The following is a 22,149-nucleotide window of genomic DNA, read 5'->3' on the forward strand; positions in this document are numbered from 1 at the left end:
AAAATTCTTTCACCAGTAGAATGCTACATCATCGGGGAGTGCTATAGGCTATATTTTATATTGGTATCATATATATTAGCCGAGTTATCACAGTTTTTGTCATACAGGTCGGACTGAAAATCCTCTTAAACAGACTTATTCGCATGCGCTGCCTTAACTATTGTGTAAAATTGAAATTAATGTATGGAGACTTTATGTATCTTTAAAAGTTCTACAAAAAAGTCCGCGACACCATATATCTATCTTCTATATATTAGCAGATATAGTACCTTTTGTGTTTTAAAAATTATTAATTTTATATACTTAGGTTTACGTCATTATTTATACAACTAAACTTTAATCCTTATTAAAATAAATTATTTAATAATCACAAGGATATTATGGAGATAAGATTTGCCCTTTATAGTATGTTAATTAGTTAAATAGTTTCGGAGATAATACAAAATTTCTAAAAGACGCAGAAATTCCGCTATATGATGCCCGGCGCTTTCATTTACTTAGTTCCCGTTCCCGTGTGAATATGTGGATCAAACATAGCCTATGGCACTCGAAAATAACGTAGCTTTCTATTGGTAAAACAATTTTCCAAATCGGTCCAGTAGATCCAGAGATTACCTCCTACAACCACACGAACTTTACCTCTCTATATTATTAGCATAGAAGTCTCTATTTCTCTTGGTCATACCACCACTCTCGAAGGACTGGACCGATTTTGCTAAGGGTAGGAGTAAGATAGAGAAGTTACAGGGTAGGGTAGGGTACGGATAGGGAAGCGTAGGGGTAGTGTAGAGGTAGGGTAGGTTTAGGGCCGGGTTTAGTGTAGGGTAGTGGTAGGGTAGAGGTACGAGTAGGATAGGGAAGTAGTAGGGTAGGCGTGAGATAGGGGTACGGTAGGGATAGGGGTAGGAAAGGGATAGGGTACGGGGAGGGTAGGGTAGGGTAGGGGTAGGGTAGATGTAGGGGTTGGGTAGGGTTGGGGTAGTAGTAGGGTTGGGGTAGTAGTAGGGTAGGGGTAGTAGTAGGGTAGGGGTAGGGTAGGGTAGGGGTAGTAGTAAAGTTGACATCGAAATTTACGCGGACGAAGTCGCGGGCGTCCGCTAGTTTTGTATAAATTGTTCAAAATGAAAAATTCTACCTCCAACACAGGTACGTAATGAATCCTCAGCGTATGCATTGCGTCTATGCATCTATGAAGTGCACGCCACTGTGTTTTATTATCAACCAATAGCATTATTTATCTTCATCTAAACTCATTTTTTTTCTATTTTAATTATAAAATAAAAAAAAGTAACTGCTTACTCGGTGTGGACCCGGCTGAATAGTAGTAATTATTATGAAATCTTTTTATCACTTTTAACACAAACGCAGCACTTGTTTTATGCAATTTTAGTATTTATAAGTATTTTTTAATTGATAGATTTATCTATAAATACAATCCAACAATAAATATTATATTGATGTATTGCTAAAATGCATTATAATCGTTCGATGTTAGAGATTGTGTTCTTTGGAACTGAATGACCTTTTACTTGGTAGGTAATCGTGATTTGAAACATAATTATATGTGAGCCACTGACGATCAAGTAATCTCACATGCCTGCAGCGCTAACGGATTGACGTCCGATAAAACTGATCATGTGTTGGTCGCGAACGGCATGATGTCATCCACGTCGCAACCACACGATCAGTTTTATCGGTTGTCAAGCTGTTAGCGCTGCATGCATGTGAGATTACTTGATCGTCAGTGGCTGGCATTAGAATATATAGTCATTCTATTGTTTCGTTCGTTTGCGTGTGACAGTAGGCTAGCCGACACTTTTTTTTAAAACGGTCTTAAATTGTAAACGCCCTAAAATAATATGCGCCTTGATGGTCTGATGGTCTAGTTTATGTCCCGGACCGGAAGTACACTATAAATAAGCTGAAAATTCATTTTAAAACAAGAAAAAGCTAACAACGGCACTAGCGGTTTTAGCTGACTTTTTAACCGACTTCCAAAAAGGAGGAGGTTCTACGTTCAGCTGTGTGTATGTTCTTTTTTTATGTATGTATGTATATTTCCATCATTTGTGGACCGATTTTTAAGTTACCAACAGAACCCGGCTTCACTGACAAGAACAACATATACCTAATATTTTTTGTCTGAATTTTCTTTTATAACTCGGATATACGCTTCTCACTTCCACATGATTTAATAGCTACATCTATAGGTATTTCATTTAAAGGTCCAAATCACAAAATAGACCAGATTAAAGAAGACAAATATCTATGAAATAACAAATCTATGAAAAAGGATTTATGAAGAAGAAAATTAAACTATTTTATTTATACACTTTCAGATTTCGTGTCATAAAGAGTAAAATACCCTCTAGTTTGAATGTTGTAGATAAAAGTCTTTATCTATTTTCTGGATGGGAGTTCATTTTTAAATTCATACAATTTCTAACATCGTACTGTGTAAGTTTTTACATTCCTTAAGTCAGCCACTGACGATCAAGTAATCTCACATGACTGCAGCGCTTACGGCATGACACCCGATAAAACTGATCGTGTGTTGATCGCGATCGGCATGATGCCATGCACACCGCGATTAACGCACGATCAGTTTTATCGGACGTCAAGTCATTAGTGATGCAAGCATGTGATATAACTTGATCGTCTGTGGCCGACATTAGTTGTCATAGTGACAGCAATTTACATTACTGTACAAAAGTAGATACTTGAGCGGTATTTGAATATTAAGTATTATTTGTAAGACTGTTGTTAGTTTTAACCAATAGTGTTCGAGTGAGCCCTCATTCGCACGAGAGTTTTTTTAACGGACGTTAAAAAAAGCGTTCCAATATCATCATCATCATCATCTCAGCCGATGGACGTCCACTGCAGGACATAGGCCTTTTTTAAAGACTTCCAAACATCACGATACTGAGCCACCTGCATCCAACGAATCCCTGCGACTCGCTTGATGTCGCAGTCCACCTGGTGGGGGGTCGGCCGACACTGCGCTTACTAGTGCGGGGTCGCCATTCCAGCACTTTGGGACCCCAACGTCCATCGGCTCTTCGAACTATATGCCCCGCCCATTGCCACTTCAGCTTCGCAACTCGTTGAGCTATGTCGGTGACTTTGGTTCTTCTGCGGATCTCCTCATTTCTGATTCGATCACGCAGAGATACTCCTAACGTAGCTCGTTCCATCGCCCGCTGTGTGACTCTGAGCCTTCTTATGAGGCCCATAGTTAGCGACCAAGTCTCGGAACCATAGGTAACTGGCAACACGCACTGTTCGAAGACTTTTGTCTTCAGGCACTGACGAATTTCGGACGAAAAGATATATGAGTAGATATTCCAATATATTATGAGTTAAATGTAGGTCTATTTCCAAAGCCCAAGATTGTAAATGCAACACTGCTCGAAAAAACGCGTCGTGTTTTAAAAACGTTGTCGTGTGAACATATACTTGGGAATGCATTTGTTGTGTTTGAGCGTTTTTATAACGTCCGTTAAAAAAGCTCTCGTGCGAATGAGGGCTTAGGGAGAGTCCACATGTGACGTTCGCTTCTAGTTTGGAATCATCAATTTTACAACCCATATTCGGCTTACTGTTGAGCACGAGCCTCCTCTCAGAATGAGAGGGGTCAGACCAATAGTCCACCACGCTGGGCCAATGCGGATTGGCAGACTTCACACACGCAGAGAATTAAGGAAATTCTCTGGTATGCAGGTTTCCTCACAATTCTAACAAACAAACAAATGATATTTAATTTCTTAAGAAATCCTTATCTTTTATTAATTAATATCGAAACATTTCCGTCCCTTTTGCCATATACTATACGAAATCAATATTGTTTATGATAAAGGACATATCCCAAAATGGGCCTTTATTATTTTTTTATAATTTATAAGCAGGTCGATAGTATTTTTTACGGATACAAGATACAAATTGCTGTTGAGAAAACAATTTTCAGTATTTTTGGAACCCGCATTAATTAGATAAATATTTTTTTTGTTTCGCTCCCTTGTCTACAAATTAAACATAGACAATACAGTAAAAGTGTTCAAAACAGCCAATAAAACACCTGTAATTTAATTCATATCCGGTGTAAGCTGTCAATGTCATGTAATATTGTCAGATGTCAATAAGACACAAGTTAAAAAAGAAACATTAAATCGTAGACAGAGATGCATTAAACAAAAAAAAAAAAACCCTTAAATTGCTTTAAAAACGCCATAAGCGAACGGTTCTACGCGAAGATCACTGACAATCTGTCAGGGTGTGAGTTACAAACATGATAAAAATTCTTAATTAATGAAAAAATACTTTTTTGTAATTAATTAAAAAAAATAATGCAGGTTACAATTTTTTTTTATTTTCGGTTTTAAGCCCTATATTTTATGTCCTTTTAAAATACTTTGTTCTGCTTAGTTGACACTCGGAATAAAGGCCCAGCCTCCATACAAAGTTGGGACATGTCCTTTGATATGAGTCTACGGCCGCGTGGCGTAGTGGGTAGTGACCCTGCTTTCTGCATCCACGGCCGTGGGTTCGATTCCCACAACTGGAAAATATTTGTGTGATGAGCATGAGTGTACTCCAGTGTCTGTGAGTATTATATAAGTATTTATATGTAGTATATAATTGTATATGAATATTATAATATCAACTATCTTAGCACCCATAACACAAGCTACTCTGTATGCTTACTTTGGGGCTAGATAGTGATGTGTATTGTTTAAGTATATTTATTATTATTGATTATGTCTCATTTATTTATTACTTCTTTTTTTTAATTTTTAACAATATAAGTATAAAATACAAAACATTATTAAAAATTTATAAAAAAAATTCACCCTCCCGCTGCGGGACATTTGAGTGTCCAAGCAACCGGTGGTCAGGGCTCCAGAGTGAGGAACCTCCTCACAATACGCGTCGTCTCAAGAATCACTGCCTTTTGTATCCGACTCTTGATCCAACAGTTAAGCGAAAGCTTCTTATTATTTACTAGCGGACGCCCGCGACTTCGTCCGCGTGAAACCCTACTACTACCCCTACCCCTACCCTACCCTACCCCTACCCTACCCTACCCCTACCCTCTCATTACCCTACCACGCGACGGCGACGGAAGCTTAAAAAATGGAGTAACTTCTCCCGTTTACTCAACATTTTTCTTCACTGTTCTGCTCCTATTGATTGTAGCGTGATGAAAAGTATACTATAACCTGCCCAGGAATATAAAGAATAATTGTACCAAGTTTCGTTAAACTCCGTCGAGTAGTTTTTGTTTCTATAAAGAACATACAAATAGACAGACAGACAAAAATTTTACTGATTGCATTTTTGGCATCAGTATCGACCACTAATCACCTCCTGATAGTTATTTTGGAAATATATTTCATGTACAGAATTGACCTCTACAGATTTATTGTAAATATAGATTATTACTACCCTATTGATGTGTAATTTGGTACACACGACAGTTTACATGACGTCATATGTGGATGATCTCTAAGGGCCGGTGCATATCTGGCGAGGCAGCTTATAGGCGCTCGCTTTTTTAGGCGTCTAGTTGGCCTAAGATGCAGACCGCGACAAATGTCGTGAAGAGAAAAGACAAATGTCGACCAATAGCGGCGCTATAAAAAATATCGTTCTCACTTTTTTGACGGCCTCCGTGGCGCAGCGGTGGATTTATAAGACGGAGGTCCTGAGTTCGATCCTCGGTTTCTTAATTGGTCCAGGTCTGGCTGGTGGGAGGCTTCGACCGTGGCTAGTTACCACCCTACCGGCAAAGACGTACCGCCAAGTGATTTAGCGTTCCGGTACGTGTAGGACCCGAAAGGAGGTGTAAATCTTACTCCTAACATGTTAGCCCGCTTCCATCTTATCACTTACCGTCAAGTGAGATTGTAACCTACTGACATGTAGAGAATAAAAAAATTGCGTTGGTACGAAAGAGAGACTTTTTTACTATGCCGCTAGTGGTCGACAAAATTTATTTTCATGAGATATGTCGGGGACGCATGCTAGGCCTATAGAAGTATGATTTAGTTAGTATTTAGTTGAATTAAGCAGTAGTTTTGAACTTATTTTGTGATCACTTTTAACTTTTTCTTCAAGAAACCAATGAATTTTTAACCTGTTGCTTATAGACCAGGCGCTGTGAGGTATTGAGTGTGCATAATCCGAGGACCGCATTCTGTTTACAGTTTTTAACTCAGGAAAACATATAGATAACGATTGTGTGCCAATTTTCATTTGTATTCATCTAGTAGTTTCGGTGTGATACCTTTTAAAAAATGCTTGTTTTTAACTTTCTTGTGTTTTTTGTAATAGATTCGCTATTAGTGTGATAATGTCATAATAAAAATTGGATATTTTTAATAAAAATATCCAATTTTTGGAAAATATCCAAAGAATTTGTTCAGTCCATATACTCGACACCAAAATGGGGTAGTGTATAACAAAAGAATAGACCAACAAACCCTTCTTGAGTAAACTGTAAACGGAATGACATCCTCGATTTATGTATACTCAATACTTCACAGCGCCTGGTCTTAAATGAGGGTAGGTGAATATTAAACACAGTTTAAAACTATATTTCGTGACTACCCGTCATTTCTAAGAGTTTTTAACTATTTGGATACTTAATAAAGGTAGATTCATAAAATATATTTAGTAAGTAGGTACTTATGGTAACAATGCATTTCACTTACTTAAAATATATAATTGTAATAAAATGGAATTGTTCTACTATTTACTATGTGTATCTAATGATTTTTAGTTATTAAACTTTAATATTCAGTACAAGTTTTACTTCTTTTATTCATATATAGTCAGCTGGCAAAAAGCAACAGTAAAAAAACAGCTGGTTCATAATCATCCAATGTTCGGCTCACTGATGAGCTCTAGTCTCCTCTCAGAATGAGTGGGGTTAGGCCAATAGTCCACCACGCTGGCCCAATGCGGATTGGCAGACTTCACACGCAGAGAATTTAGAAAATTCTCTGGTATGCAGGTTTCCTCACGATGTTTTCCTTCACCGATTGAGACACGTGATATTTAATTTCTTAAAATGCACACAACTGAAAAGTTGGAGGTGCATGCCCAGTACCGGATTCGAACCCACACCCTCCGGAATCGGAGGCAGAGGTCATATCCACTGGGTTATCACGGCTCTTAAAGTGACAACTTTTAGTAAACTACCCTCCTCCCAACTTGTATCAATAACGAGCTTAATAAAAGTTGTTACTAACCAGCTGTTTTTTTACTGTTGCTTGAATTGTAGTACATTGTCTCGTTCCGACGCTCAGTAATTTTCATTTTCTGGTAAGTCATTTAGCTACCAGAATCAAGAATTTTCGTAAACAAAAAGTCTCATCGAGATGAAGCTACTCACGAAAAATTAACTGGATAGTAACTAATCAGTTGTAAAAAAGTTCTACGGATCCCTGACTAATAGCCTTTAATTACGAGTAGAAACAAGCATAGTCATTTTATCAAAAATTACAAATTTTATGTCTATATATACATAAAGTGCCCAACTTTTTACCAACAAACAAATTAAAAATGAGTGTATAAATCGCTATTCATTTTACATCGGTAATTATAATTATAAAAACTTGTTATATAAAATACCATTTTATAAAACAACACAGAAAGTAAAATAAATAAGTAATGAAATTACATGCGTTTTCTACCTTCATTTTTAATTAGTTTGTTGGTAAATAGACTATGGCTTTAGGTCGTACGTACACAAACAATAATGATTCAGCATTCGGAAGTTCGAAGGTGATAATTATAGGTATATTATAGAACGAAAACACAAATAAATAATTTGGTATATAAGTATGTAACACGTGAGAGTATATATATTAACGCAGCGGGTACGTATTAATTTTCTAGTCCGGCAAAGCCTTTTAGCTGCGATGCAATGCTTAAAAAAGTTCATCATATGGTTTGAATGAAATAGTTAAAGGATCTGTAGTACGATAGATTAGTCTTGCCTTGGTTAGTTCATAACCGATCTTCCCGATATTAAATCTATGAAAAAAAAAACGCATTTTTACAAGTGACACGAAGCTAAAATTACTCAATTTTCTTTGTAGGTGAACTACCGGTCGAAATCACGGTAGTGAAAGTGGAAGTTGACCAAGAAATGAAAGTGAAAAAAGAAGTGAAAGTAAAAAAGGAAGTGAAAGTGAAAAAAGAACTGAGTTATGGCGAGTGTAAGGATAAGCGGCAAAGCAGCCACCTGTTGTCTAAACATTTGCACAATGTCAGAGAGATACTCGCGTGGTCTAACGCGACGCCCATACGGAGCCAAAGTGATATGGGTTACACGTGCTGTTACTGTGACGGTATATACACAAACCCAGCGGACTTGAAGAAGCATACCATAGACAACCACAGAGGCATAGAGAACGCCAGCTTCACCAAACGCACAGGCCTCAACACTTTCAATGTCAAAATCGATATCAGCGATTTGCACTGCAAAGTCTGTCTAGAACGCATTGCAGATATCGACTCATTGGTGCGTCATCTCAACGAATTGCACGACACTAAACTGTTCACAGATATCAAAAACAATTTGATACCGTTCAGATTTGAAACTGAAAACTTGCAGTGTTGCATGTGCCCGGTGCAGTTCAACAAATTCAAAATTCTGCAGGAACACATGAATACACATGTGAGGAATTACATTTGCAACGACTGCGACGCTGGGTTTGTGAACCGAAAGAGATTGCTGATCCATCAAGAGCAGCACACGTATGGCACGTTCAAATGCAACTTGTGCCCGTCCGAATTTGTCACTTTAACAAAGATGAAGTTCCACATTAAATCGGTCCACAAACCGGCGACATTCAAGAACAAATGCAGGATATGCAATGAGCTGTTTAAAGATTACAACCAGAAGTTGAGGCACATGCGCGAAGTACATCAAGTTCAGAAAACGCAGAAGTGTACTGCTTGCGAACGCATTTTCGACACGCGTAAGGCGTACAGAGTGCACATGCAAAGGGACCATCTGATGGAGAGGCGCCACAAATGCACTGTGTGCGACAAAAGCTTCTACCAATCTAATTATCTGAAAATTCACATGTTAAAGCACACTGGCGCGAAGGATTTCGAGTGCGACGTGTGCTTCAAACGGTTCACCAGGAAGTGTACTTTGCGCGAGCACATGCGTATACACAAGGGAGGCGACCGGCGAATCAAGTGCGAGTTCTGTGAAAAGTCGTTTGTGAAGAAGAGGAGCTGGAGAAATCACATGCGTATTAAACACGACGAGAAATGTTGAGAGTAGGAAAGGGGAATGTCCATCCCCGGCCCAGACCTACCCTAACCACCCGGCAGTTTACTTATATATAAAAATATTTTGATAATTCTACTTTAATAATGGAATCATTACTTTGTCAAAAAAAGTTTGCTAGAACGTTTTACGACATTTTTAAATTACTTTTTATTTGTCCACAACGGGGACAAGCTAAAATCAATGACCAGACGGTCTGAGTTTTACGATATTTTTTGAAGACTTATGATTGGTTTGTTTGTTCGTTTTCTTGTTTTATTTAATCTTGCTGGTAACAGAAAAAAATAATACAGCTTCAAATGTTACTTCACCACTTTGGTACTCCGGCGATCAATTTGCCCTAGAAGAGTGATGAAAAAAATTATTTACTAAGCCAATTTTTTAGCTAGATACTTATTTATACATCATATTATCATCTCCATATACTTCAATATGGGGCTATATTTTTTCCGGGGTCGACGTTGTATGGGCCGGTTGGCATTCTCCTTTCTACTACCTGTAAAATATATTGTTTGTTACTAAAATGTAGCTGCATTAGTAGTTTCTTTGGTAGCGAATTCTCATAATAAATCATTAATCAATACAATTGTAATTATTCTTGTTTTTATGACTTGTCGAAGATGTAGTTTACATTTTGATGTTTCTGATGTTATGGGTTAGCTTCTATGTTGTATATAAATTGATTTAAGCACGCGAAGATTATTTTGTTATTGCAAACCTTTTAAATTATTTGCTCTTTACTATATTTTTATCTTATAAATATTTACAGTAGACATAAATTTTAACATTTAAAACAAAGTACAAAAAGTACCAGGAAAACAATCTATCGCAGTATTTTTTTTTATTTGGGTACCAAGCCAATTAATTACAATATCTTACTCGACGTTATAACGCTTTGGCAGTCGAAAACTACATAGAGCCAGCAAAACTCATAAATATTTAAATAGTAATAAATGATATAAGCATGAAATTAATAAAAGGTACGAGTAAGCCAATTCCAAAAATAACGTTACTTGATCATAAGACATTTTGCATTTCATTAAAATATCATACATTTCACTTTCAAAAGTTTACATTATGCGTTAACCACATGCGATTTTAACAGAGGAACTGGCAAGTAATAGAGCAGTAATAGATCCTAAGTAAAACATCGCGACTAAGAAAACGGATTTGTACAAGTGCCACGAAGTTAAAGTAACCTAATTTTCTTTATAGGTGTAGTACCAGTCGATATCACGAAAGTGAAAAAGAAAATAGAGCCAAACTCTAAAGAAGTGCATGATGCAGTCAGAAAGCAAAAACAATTAAACGGCCAACTGTTGACTAAACATTGGAGCAATGTTAGAGAGATATTGGCATGGTCTAATGCGACGCCTATACGAAACCATAGTGATATGGGTTATTCGTGCTGTTACTGCGATCACGTATACCTAGACCCGGCGGATTTGAAGCAACACACTATAGACACCCATGAAGGTATAGAAAACTCTAGCATCACCCGACGCAGAGACATGAATGCTTTCAGTGTCAAAGTTGATATCACAGATTTGCATTGCAAAGTTTGCCAACAACGCATCGCCGATATTAAAACATTGATGAATCATCTCAAAGATTTGCACGATAAAACCTTGTTCACAGATATAAAAAACCATTTGATACCATTCAGATTTGAAAAAGAAAACTTGGAGTGTTGCATTTGTCCAACGCAATTCAATAAATTCAAAATACTGTTGGAGCATATGAACGTACATGTGAGGAATTATGTTTGCGAAGTCTGTGACGCCGGATTTGTGAACCGTACGAGGTTGATGGTTCATCAAGAACAACATGAACTTGGGAAATATAAATGTGACTTGTGTCCCGGCGTCTTTACTACAGTGACGAAGGTGAAATTCCACATCAAATCGGTTCACAAACCTGTGACATTCAGGAATAAATGCAGGCTGTGCAACGAACTGTTTAAAGATTATCATCAGAAGATAAAGCACATGCAAGATGTCCACCAAGTGCGAAAAACGCAGAAGTGCACCGCTTGTGACCGAATTTTCTCCTCGCGGCAGACGTTTTCAGTGCATATGCAAAGGGATCATTTGATGGAGAGGCGTCATGTATGTACCATATGTGAGAAAAGCTTCTTCCAATCGACTTGTCTGAGACATCACATGCTGAAGCATACTGGTAAAAGGGATTTTCAATGCGATGTGTGTCTAAAGCGATATGGGAGGAAAAGTACGTTACGCGACCACATGCGGATACATAAAGATGACAGGCGCTACAAGTGCGAGTATTGTGGACATGCGTTCGTGCAGAAGTGCAGTTGGCAAGCGCACATGCGTACTAAACACGGCCAGAAGTTTTGAAATTAATAAACTTATTCGTATTGCGTGTACAGTCAGTCTAATTGGTTGTGTTAGTGCTTTGTTTGTAGCGTATTCTCGTAACTATTAATAAACCTTTGATAAATAAAATGGTAATTTTACTTCTTTTAATCACTTCGTTGCAGTAGTAGTCTTAGACCTTACCATGAGCTCTTAAATCCATAGTGATTTCATGTTTCGACATTTCGCAACCTGCGGGCTATTATCAAGATTGGCTCCCATGGCGATTTTAGACATCACCGACTATTTCATTCACTCAATTCGTATCACTTACTGAGGTAACATTAGTTATTTGATAAATAAAATTGTAATATTAATTTCTTTTACGTCTTCGTCGCAGTAGCATTTTATGATTTTGGCACTTACCCCAAGTTATTAAATCGTACCCTGCGAGCTATTGTCAGGATTGTTTCGTATAGCAATTTTAAAAATCATCGACCATTTCATTCACTGAATTTGTACCACTCACTGAGGTAATATTACTTACGCCCTTAATTAAGATGGACAGAAATTATGATGGTTTTGCAAAACGCGGCAAGTCCCCTTGATGTTTTTCTTGATGCAAGTTAGTTTCTATCGCGTTGTATTAAGTTCTAATTCGTGAAGACTTTCGGTTTGTAGACAACTTTACTAAGTTTTTTATCCTGAATATATTATACTCTTTCAAAATTAAAATCAACATATTCCTTAAGATATTCGTTAAATGGAAATGATCCATCAGAGTCAATCTATTTTAGGTCGGGTATTTAATATAACTGGGGTGAACTTAACGATGTGAGAGTAAGAAGATAATTCAAACTTTTTTGATTTAATAACGATGATACCTGCATACAATTGAATTTTGTAAACTGTATATTGTTAAGTTTTTGAAATGGAAAACGAAAATGCATAACACCGCAACTAAGATAACACGAACATAACAAGTGACACGAAGTTAAAATTTCCCAATTTTCTTTGTAGGTAAACTACCGGTCAATATCACAAAAGTGAAAGTGAAAATAGAACCAAATTCTAAAGAAGTGAATGATGCAGTGAGGAAGGATAAGCAAAAAAACGGCCAACTGTCCAAACATTTGATCAATGTTAGAGAGATATTCGCATGGTCTAATGCGACGCCTGTACGAAACCAAAGCGATATGGGTTACTCGTGCTGTTACTGCGATCATGTATACCTAGACCCGGCGGATTTGAAGAAACACACTATAGACACCCATAAAGGTATAGAGAACTCTAGCATCACCAAACGTAGAGACCTGAATGCTTTCAATGTCAAAGTTGATATCACACATTTGCATTGCAAACTTTGCCAACAACGCATCGCCGATATTGATACATTAGTGAATCATCTCAAAGATTTGCACCATAAAAGATTGTTCACAGATATAAAAAACAATTTGATACCATTCAGATTTGAAAGTGAAAACTTGGAATGTTGCATGTGCCCCACTCAATTCAACAAATTCAAAATAATGTTAGAACATATGAACACACATGTGAGGAATTACGTTTGCGAAGTCTGTGACGCCGGATTTGTGAACCGTAAGAGGTTGCTGCTTCATCAAGAACAACACGTAGTTGGGAAATTTAAATGTCGCTTTTGTCAGGGCGACTTTACTACAGTGACAAAGATGAAATTTCACATCAAATCTGTTCACAAACCGGTGACATTCAGGAATAAATGCAGGTTGTGCAACGAACTGTTTAAAGATTATCACCAGAAGATAAAGCACATGCATGAAGTCCATCAAGTGCAAAAATCGCAGAAGTGTACAGCTTGTGACCGAGTTTTCGCTACACGGAAGGCGTTTAGAGTGCATATGCAAAGGGACCATCTGATGGAGAGGCGTCACCAATGTACGTTATGTGAGAAGAGCTTCTTCCAATCGACTTGTCTGAAAGATCACATGCTGAAGCATACTGGTAGAAGGGATTTCCAATGCGATGTGTGTCTAAAGCGATATGGGAGGAAAAGCACGTTACGTGACCACATGCGGATACATAAAGATGACAGGCGTTTCAAGTGTGAGTATTGTGGACATGCGTTCGTGCAAAAATGCAGTTGGCGCGGCCATATGCGTACTAAGCATGGCCAGAAGTGTTGAAATTGGGAAACATATTTGTACTGCGTGTGAATTTAGTCTAAAAAGCTGTATTAGTACTTTGTTTTAGTATTCTCGTTACTTCTAATAAATCTTTGATAAATATAATTATTGTAATTTTACTTCCACTCACGACATCATCGCAGTAGCAATCTATTTTGAAGTTTCTCCTGTTGTTAGTTACTTCCTACCGTGCTATATTATGCGTTCTAATTGCTTGATTTTTGGTTAGTATAGAACTTTTATAACTTTTTCATCCATAAATATATTATTCTCGACTTCAAAATTAAAATGAACATATTCTTAAACAATACGCTATAGTCGTTAAAAGGAAATGATTCAACAAACAGTCTGGTATCTTAATATATAAATGCTAAAGGTCATTCATCACGAATTCTCGAAAACCGCTTGATGTACGAAGTTGAAATTTGGCAAGGAAGTAAGTCTATAGTTACTAGATGTCCGCTAAGAACGGATTTTACGATAGGGCCGGATTAAGGAAGTCGAAAGGTAGACTAAGTCGCGGCAGTCCGTTAATTTAATGTAATTGGGCTGAATTTAACGTGACGTGATAAGATGATAATTCAAACATTTTTGAATCAGTAACGATGATACCTGCATACAATAGGAATTCTTAATCTGTATATTAAATTATGTTGTTTGAACTTTTGAAGTGGAATACGAAAATACAGTAATTATTCCTTTTGTTTGTAGGTGGTCGTCAGTTAAACGCGAAAAAAGAAATAACTATCCATTTGGACGAGAGTACGGTAAAGAAAAATAAAAAGCAGAGAGTTAAAATAGAGTTCATAAAAATAGACAGTATATCGGAGCGTAAACATAGAAAAACAGAAGAGAATAGTGACGTACCTGTACGCGAGCTTCTGAAACACGATAACAATTTCAAAGTTGTGTTGGAAAATTCTAACGCGACACCAATCCGTTACCACATAGGCAGCGGGTACGTTTGTTGCTTTTGCACGAATCAGTACACAGATCCGGCCGATTTAAAGGAGCACACGTTAAATTCACACGATTCAAAGGACAGACATCTTTACATGAAGAAGCAATCCCCGTACGGTTTTATACTTAAGGTCGACATCACATCACTAAAATGCAAACTTTGTGACGCTAGCCCTAAAACTCTGCCAGAACTTTTTGATCACTTGCAGAATGTGCACAAACAGATCATCTACACCGATGTGATTAATCATATAGTTCCGTTTAAGTTTGAAGACGATCAACTCAAGTGTGTAACGTGCGGTCTCGTTTTTGGAAAATTCAAAGGCTTGCAAGAACACATGAACACTCATTACAGGAACTACGTGTGTGACATATGCAACGCTGGATGTATTAATCGTAAAATTTTATCCAGACATATGATCTCACACAAGACCGGCGCGTTCAAATGCGACGAATGTCCAAAAGTCTTCAACAGTATCGAAAAGAAGAGGTTGCATGTGTACTCAGTGCACAAGAATAAGAATTTGCGCAGCAAATGTATTTATTGCGAAGAGAGATTCAACACCAATCACAAGAGAGACAGGCACATGACCAAAGCGCACGACGTGCCGCCTGTGATTAGGAAGTGTATGGCATGTGATAGAACGTTTACAAGTCAGAATGCTTTGAGGATCCACAACAAGAGAGACCATTTGATGGAGCGCCAGTACCGATGCACCGAATGCAGTATGAGTTTCTTCAATCGGTTTCAGTTGAAGATACACATGCTGAAGCACACTGGCAAGAAGGATTTTCAGTGCAACGTTTGTCTGAAGGCCTTCGGAAGGATGTACACTTTGCGGGAGCACATGCGCATCCATGCGGATGACAGACGCTTCAAATGTGAACACTGTGGCCGGGCTTTTGTACAGAAATGCAGCTTGCGGGGTCACATGCGTGCTATACATGGAGAGATCGACAAATAATAGACAGAGTCTTCTAAATTTCAACATTCAAGGAGGCATTTGGTTAAAATGTATCATATAAAATTTAGTAGAATGAATTCTTTATAATAAAAAAATAATGTCTCTAAACATTGCATCTGTCGCGTAGAATGCACATCGATAATTATGGAAGGTTTCTACATTCATAAATTGATAAATTATTCCTTTTTTTTATGGTGACGTAATGAAATTATTCCACCATAATTAAGATTCTAAATTAAGTTCATCGATTTTAGAGATTTTGGTTATAGAGATTCTTAGCTACCTACCTACCTTAGCTTTTTTTACAATACTGTACATAACTACATCTAGTATATATACTCGTAGTACGTGCTTCGGCATTTAGAAAGTTTGAATTTAGCGTTCTTCTCATCTAATTATATTGCATAAAATAAAAAAAAGAAATGCAACTGTTCGACGATACTTCGAATGATCTAATTAAAACAATAAAATTTTAAGTACTTATCGGAACTATTTGTATTTTATGAAAATGTAATATAAAGAAAGTTCTCTGAATTAACCTATTTTTTTAATTCTCTGGATTCTTAAACTACAATTAAATTACAGCCTTTATAATATAATTAACGCTAATTAAAATAGTTCTTGCGTTTTCAGTAGTCCGGTATTCTATCTCTCCTTAATAATAGAACGCACAAAATAATTTCGAAATAAGAGTAATAGTCGACGAAAGTAATTATATCGTTTTGTTTTGTAGGTAATCCGCGGTCGATCGTCAAAAGTGAAATAACCGACGATGTCAAGAAGAATCGTATAAAAGATAAAGTAAGAAGAGTAAAATCCAAGGAAAACAAAACCGGTGTCCTAAAACTGACAAAGACAACAATATTGAAAGGACTCACTGAAATGATTAAAGGAGTTACAATAATTCCAGAAAATACAGCCGCTTTTGTGAATATGCCTAATACAACCATTCTGAAAGGACTGTCTGAAACAATTAAACAAGCCGCGTCGGTTTCTGATGATAAAAATTCTATTGTTAAAATTTCGAACTCTATTAAAACTGAAGGATCTTCGAGGAAGACCAAAAGATCCGCATCTATACCTAAAAAATTATCAGATATTGCTATAATGTCTAATATAACAATTAAAAAGATTGAGAAACCTGCACCAATATCAGAAAAGCAGAAACATAATTCTAATTTTGAAGTTATATTAGCGAATTCGAATGCAACGCCGATTCGAAGCCACGATGGGTTCACCTATATGTGTTGCTTCTGTACGGATAGCTATGCAATTCCTGCCGAGTTAAAGAACCATACTCTGTTGATGCACGATAATGGTGAAGACAGGCGGAACTTCATGCGAAAACAATCCTCGAGCGGTTACGTACTAAAGCTTGATATCACTCTGTTGAAATGTAAACTATGTAACGAGAGTATTGATACACTAGAATTATTGTTCGATCATTTGCAAAATTACCACAAACAGCTTGTCTATACTGATTTGAAGAATCAAATCATTCCTTTCAAATTTGGTGGTGAAGAGCTTCAGTGTGCGATCTGTCCTCTCGTATTCAACAAATACAAAATTCTGTTAGAACACATGCACACGCATTACAGAAACTACGTGTGCGAGACATGTGATTGTGGATTTATAAACCGCAGAGCAATGTTATCCCATAAGGAGTCACACAAAACTGGCACCTTCGAGTGTGGGAAATGCAGTAAAGTGTTCGCAACACACCAAAGGAGGAGAACTCACATGAACGCGGTGCACAAATTCAAGAACATGCCCAACAAATGTAACGTCTGCAACGAGAGGTTCAGAAGCAGTCCAATGAAAGACCAGCACATGATAAACGTGCACGGCATGACGCCATGCATCCGAAAATGCTTGGCGTGCGACAAAACGTTTACGAACCAAAACGCGTTGCGAATACACACCAAGAAGTATCACTTATTGGAAAGGAATCACCGTTGTACGGAGTGCGAAATGACGTTTTTCAAAGGGGAGCAATTGAAACACCACATGTTGAAGCATACTGGCGTGAAAGATTTCCAATGCGACGTTTGTTTGAAATGGTTCACCAGGAAGACAGTTCTGACTGAACACATGCGTATACATACAAACGATAGGCGTTTCACGTGCGTGCATTGCGGTCGTGGGTTCGTCCAGAAGTGTAGTTGGCGCGGACATATGCGTTCTGTGCACGGAGAGATAGACGATCGGATTGTGACCGCTTGATTTGAAAATTACCGGCCAAGTGCGAGCCGGACTCGCGCGCAAAGGGTTCCTTAGCATTAACGGCAAAACAATCAAGTAATAGCGGTTTTTTAGTATTTGCTGGTTTGACCAACTATCAGGTTAAACAGCCTGGTGACCGTTGGCGTATTGAATTGAAAATAACCGGCCAAGTGCGAGCCGGACTCGCGCGCAAAGGGTTCCTTAGCATTGACGGCAAAACAATCAAGCAATTGCGGTTTTTTAGTATTTGTTTGTACGACCAACTATCAGGGTTCGTGAGAATCTAGGATTATTTCCTATGTCCCAGAATTCCATATCAGTAGCCCAGAATCCTAGGGTAGCCACGGCTCAGTCGACATACCACATGTCTAAGGTCTCTTATGTAGGGACTTCCAAACATCACGATCCTCAGCCGCCTGAATCCAGCGAATCCCTGCTACCCGCTTGATGTCGTCATTCCACCTGGCAGGGGGTCGGCCAACACTGCGCTTACTATTGCGGGCTCACCATTCCAGCACCTTGGGACCCCAACGTCCATCGGCTCTTCGAACTATGTGCCCCGTCCATTGCCACTTCAGCTTCGCATCAAACATTACATCAATACATATAAATACAATTTAAATTCTATCTAATTTCAAAATACCTGTTTTCTCATGTTTTATACGACAGTAAAACACAATCAAGCTTTTTTGTTAAATTTTCGTGTCTGTTTTTTCATATACAGATCTCTGGAAGGGCCGATTTAAATGGGACTTTTACTGGTAGTTAGAGGAGGTATTGAACAACATACCTATTGTAAGCTAATTTTCATGTAGCTCAGTACTTTTAAAGTTATTCCCAGAAGAAATCATGGTTCCGCAGAACTTTTAAAATAATAATTTTCAAAATTGTTTAAGAAATGACGAAGTTATGAGGTAACAAACATTGAAAAAGAAACATACGCGTCCAATTGAGAAACTCCTTTTTTTAAGTCGGTTAAAACAATTGTATGCCTAATAGCAAGCGTTAGGTAGCTGTAAATAAAAAGTATGATTAAAATGACTTTCATTTTCACGCTAAGACTTTTTAGATTTCATCACAAGATGCTTTTGATGTTCATTACTATCAACCCATATTCAGCTCACTGCGGAGCTCGAGTCTCCTCTTAGAATGAGAGGGGTTAGGCCAATAGTCCACCACGCTGGCCCTATGCGGATTGGCAGACTTCATACACGTAGAGAATTAAGATAATTCTCTGGTATGCAGGTTTCCTCACGATGTTTTCCTTCACCGTTTGAGACACGTGATATTTAATTTCTTAAAATACACACAACTGAAAAGTTAGAGGTGCATGCCTCGGACCGGATTCGAACCCACATCCTCCGGAATCGGAGGCAGAGGTCATATCCACTGGGCTATCACGGCTCTTTATCATGATTTTGATAATCACTTATATTAAAATTGAAGCTTTTTCTAGATTAAATACAAAAAAATCTTAATATTAACTTTGAACTCAAATAGTTATAAATGTGATTGATTGATATTTTTAGATACTATTGTAATAAATAATTAGGATTTAAAACATTTGGATTTTATGAATATTATGTTTTAACTTGAATTAATTTATATTTAATTAGTATATTGTAGGTAGGTATACCTAGTTTATGTTATATAATCAAATTATTAATAAATAGTGAGAACAAAACATTGTTTAATTTAATACAAATATCTATTTAGTTCTAGTATCATATAGTACGTAGACTCCGCGCCACGAAAGAAGTCCCGCGGCTAAGAGCTGAACTAAAATCTCAGACCAATTATTGTATAGGACCTGCCTCGCTAGACGTTTTTTTTCTGTCCAAGTATATGATCAACGATCTAATGCGATTATAAAAATTGTCTCTATAGAATCGATGTTATATAGTTGTAATCGTGTTCTTCGGTTAAAGAGCTCCGTAAAAATACCTTTTTGTGTAATTGAATTGTGTAAAAACGGGCAAAAACTTCTAGTTTAGTATAAGATATATACTAAATCTAAGCTAGTTTTCCTCAGAAAATGACAGACAATTTTGTTAGTGACTATGAGTGCGATACAGGTCCTTCTATAATTGGTCTGAGACTAAAATTGACAGCGCCTTACACAAATGACATTAAGACATTAGCGCCGCGTCTTCGGGACTTGTTTCGTGGCGCGGAGTATACAATCGGTAAGAGTATTTCTTTAATTTAGGCTTTTGTTTTAGAGTGTATATTCCTTGAGTTAAAAATGAAACGACGATTTATTTATATTATATCATTACTAATTATAAAGAAGTTATATTTTATTGTTTGTTTGTAGCGATTAGAATTAGCGAGACTACTGGACCGATTTAAACCAATTTTCTAACCAACAAAACGACATTGTCAGCTAGTAACATAGGTTAGATTTTATTCCCGTATTTCCACGCGTCCTATTGTGTGGATACTGTAGGCTAGCGTTCGACTGAAATCGTTACCAAGGCCTTTTCATCATTATCGACCCATATTCAGCTCACTGTTGAGCTCGAGTCTCCTCTCAGAATGAGAGGGGTTAGGCCAATAGTCCACCACGCTGGCCCAATGCGGATTGGCAGACTTCACACACGCAGAGAATTATGAAAATTCTCTGGTATGTAGGTTTCCTCACGATGTTTTCCTTCACCGTTTGAAACACATCACGAAACACAACACATCATCAAACACATCACATTTAATTACTTAAAATGCACACAACTGAAAAGGCACAAGCTCTTAAATCCATAATCGACATAGATTTTAATACTATTAGATATGTTACGTGTAAGTAAGTCTTCTGATGGTAAGTATACATGTAGAAATCGAAATGGGTTTTAGATTAGAACTCCTAACAAGTTCCGCTTCCATCTTAGATTGCATCATTAACAAATTTAATTTCCTCTCATCATTGAGGAAATATTATAAAGAGTTGTACTTTCGACCAAAATTTGTTGAAAGACGCTTTTTTACAGACGGGCGTAGTGAGCAAAGAAGTATTTAATACGTAACTGACCAGTGAGACTAGGGTAAGTCTCTGAGAGTACACCACTACTACCAATTTGAAAATTTCGAGTGATTAATTTAACAATAAAATATTCTATATGCCTGTCTGTCTTTTTGTCAATATTTCACGGCCAAGCCGTATATTTAGATGAGTTTTAAATTTGACCTGGGGGCAGAATAAAGACTAATTTCTATGGATAAAATAGAATGGAGTATTTAGATAGAAAGCAGCGCTAAAAGTATCGAGGAAAATCTATGATTTTTAGTTAAATTCGTCCCTTTTAAGATTTCTAAAACTAAATACTGTAATTTTGTTTCCACACCCCTTTTTGGTTTCTACACGCCATCGTACCGGAACGCTAAATCGCTTTGCTTCGTCTTTGCCTACCGGTAACTAGCCACGACCGAAGCCTTCCAGCCAAAATAAAATTTAAATTTTTACTCTCATTTATTAATTAGTCCTTTTTTAATTTTTAACAATGTTAATACAATATACATATAGTACAAAACACTATTAAAAATTTATAAAAATAATTAACTTGCCGCTGCGGGAAATTTGAGTGCCCAAGCAACCTTCAGAGTGAGGAACCTCCTCACAATACGCTCAGTCTCAAGAATAAGCCTTCTGTATTATACCCTTGATGTAGCAGATCTATTTGGGTGATATGATGTGGATAAAGGATCAGATTTTTATCGATGCAATTTTAAAGAGTGAAACTTCTATGTGTCGCTTTGTCTATAAAAAATACAAAATCCTATGAGAACATGCATATAGAAAAACAACGTTTGTGAGATTTGACTGCGTGTGTATGAATGACGAAGAATAAACCTTAAAGCACAAATCAAACTGAATATCATTTGTGCTATAGTCTTAAAAACCACACCAAGAAAGGAGGATGCATATAAATGTAATCAGTTATTAGAAGTTAAAAAGCAACCAGATGAAGGACCACAATATTTACAGCGAAGAATCAGCGCAGTATTAGAAGGAAATTTTCATACAAATCATTTGGCACCGGCAACGCATAAGAATGCAAACGAAGATATTGTAGAGAAAAACTACCTTTGGACGAAGTGACAATGTAATGCGCGGACAAAAACATGGTGAGGTAGATGATGAATGATAAAATGTCAATGACATAAATCGGTGTTGGGATGAGGAATGTGGTTTGAGACTGCAAATTTAATTTAGTGTG

At 37.3% G+C, this 22,149-nt stretch overlaps 1 protein-coding gene across 5 annotated transcripts in view; it reads left to right on the forward strand.

Annotated features, from left to right (window-relative positions):
• The window catches only part of LOC112047132 (gastrula zinc finger protein XlCGF57.1), a 45,039-nt gene extending 27,013 nt beyond the window's left edge, over positions 1-18,026 (forward strand). Inside the window, exon 5 of one of the 5 annotated variants that reach the window (XM_024084083.2) lies at positions 16,449-18,026. In XM_024084083.2, coding sequence (XP_023939851.2) covers positions 16,449-17,938 — 1,490 coding nt within the window. In that variant the 3' untranslated portion in view covers positions 17,939-18,026. Of the gene's footprint in view, positions 1-8,105; positions 10,008-10,525; positions 11,832-12,648; positions 13,947-14,501; positions 15,740-16,448 lie in introns of those variants that run through there. The other 4 variants (XM_024084094.2, XM_024084101.2, XM_024084100.2 and 1 more) reach the window with 4 other exon arrangements.
• Positions 18,027-22,149: the final 4,123 nt, after the last annotated feature.

The sequence above is a fragment of the Bicyclus anynana genome, chromosome 26 (genome assembly GCF_947172395.1).
Source record: "Bicyclus anynana chromosome 26, ilBicAnyn1.1, whole genome shotgun sequence".
Classification (NCBI taxonomy): Eukaryota; Metazoa; Arthropoda; class Insecta; order Lepidoptera; family Nymphalidae; genus Bicyclus; species Bicyclus anynana.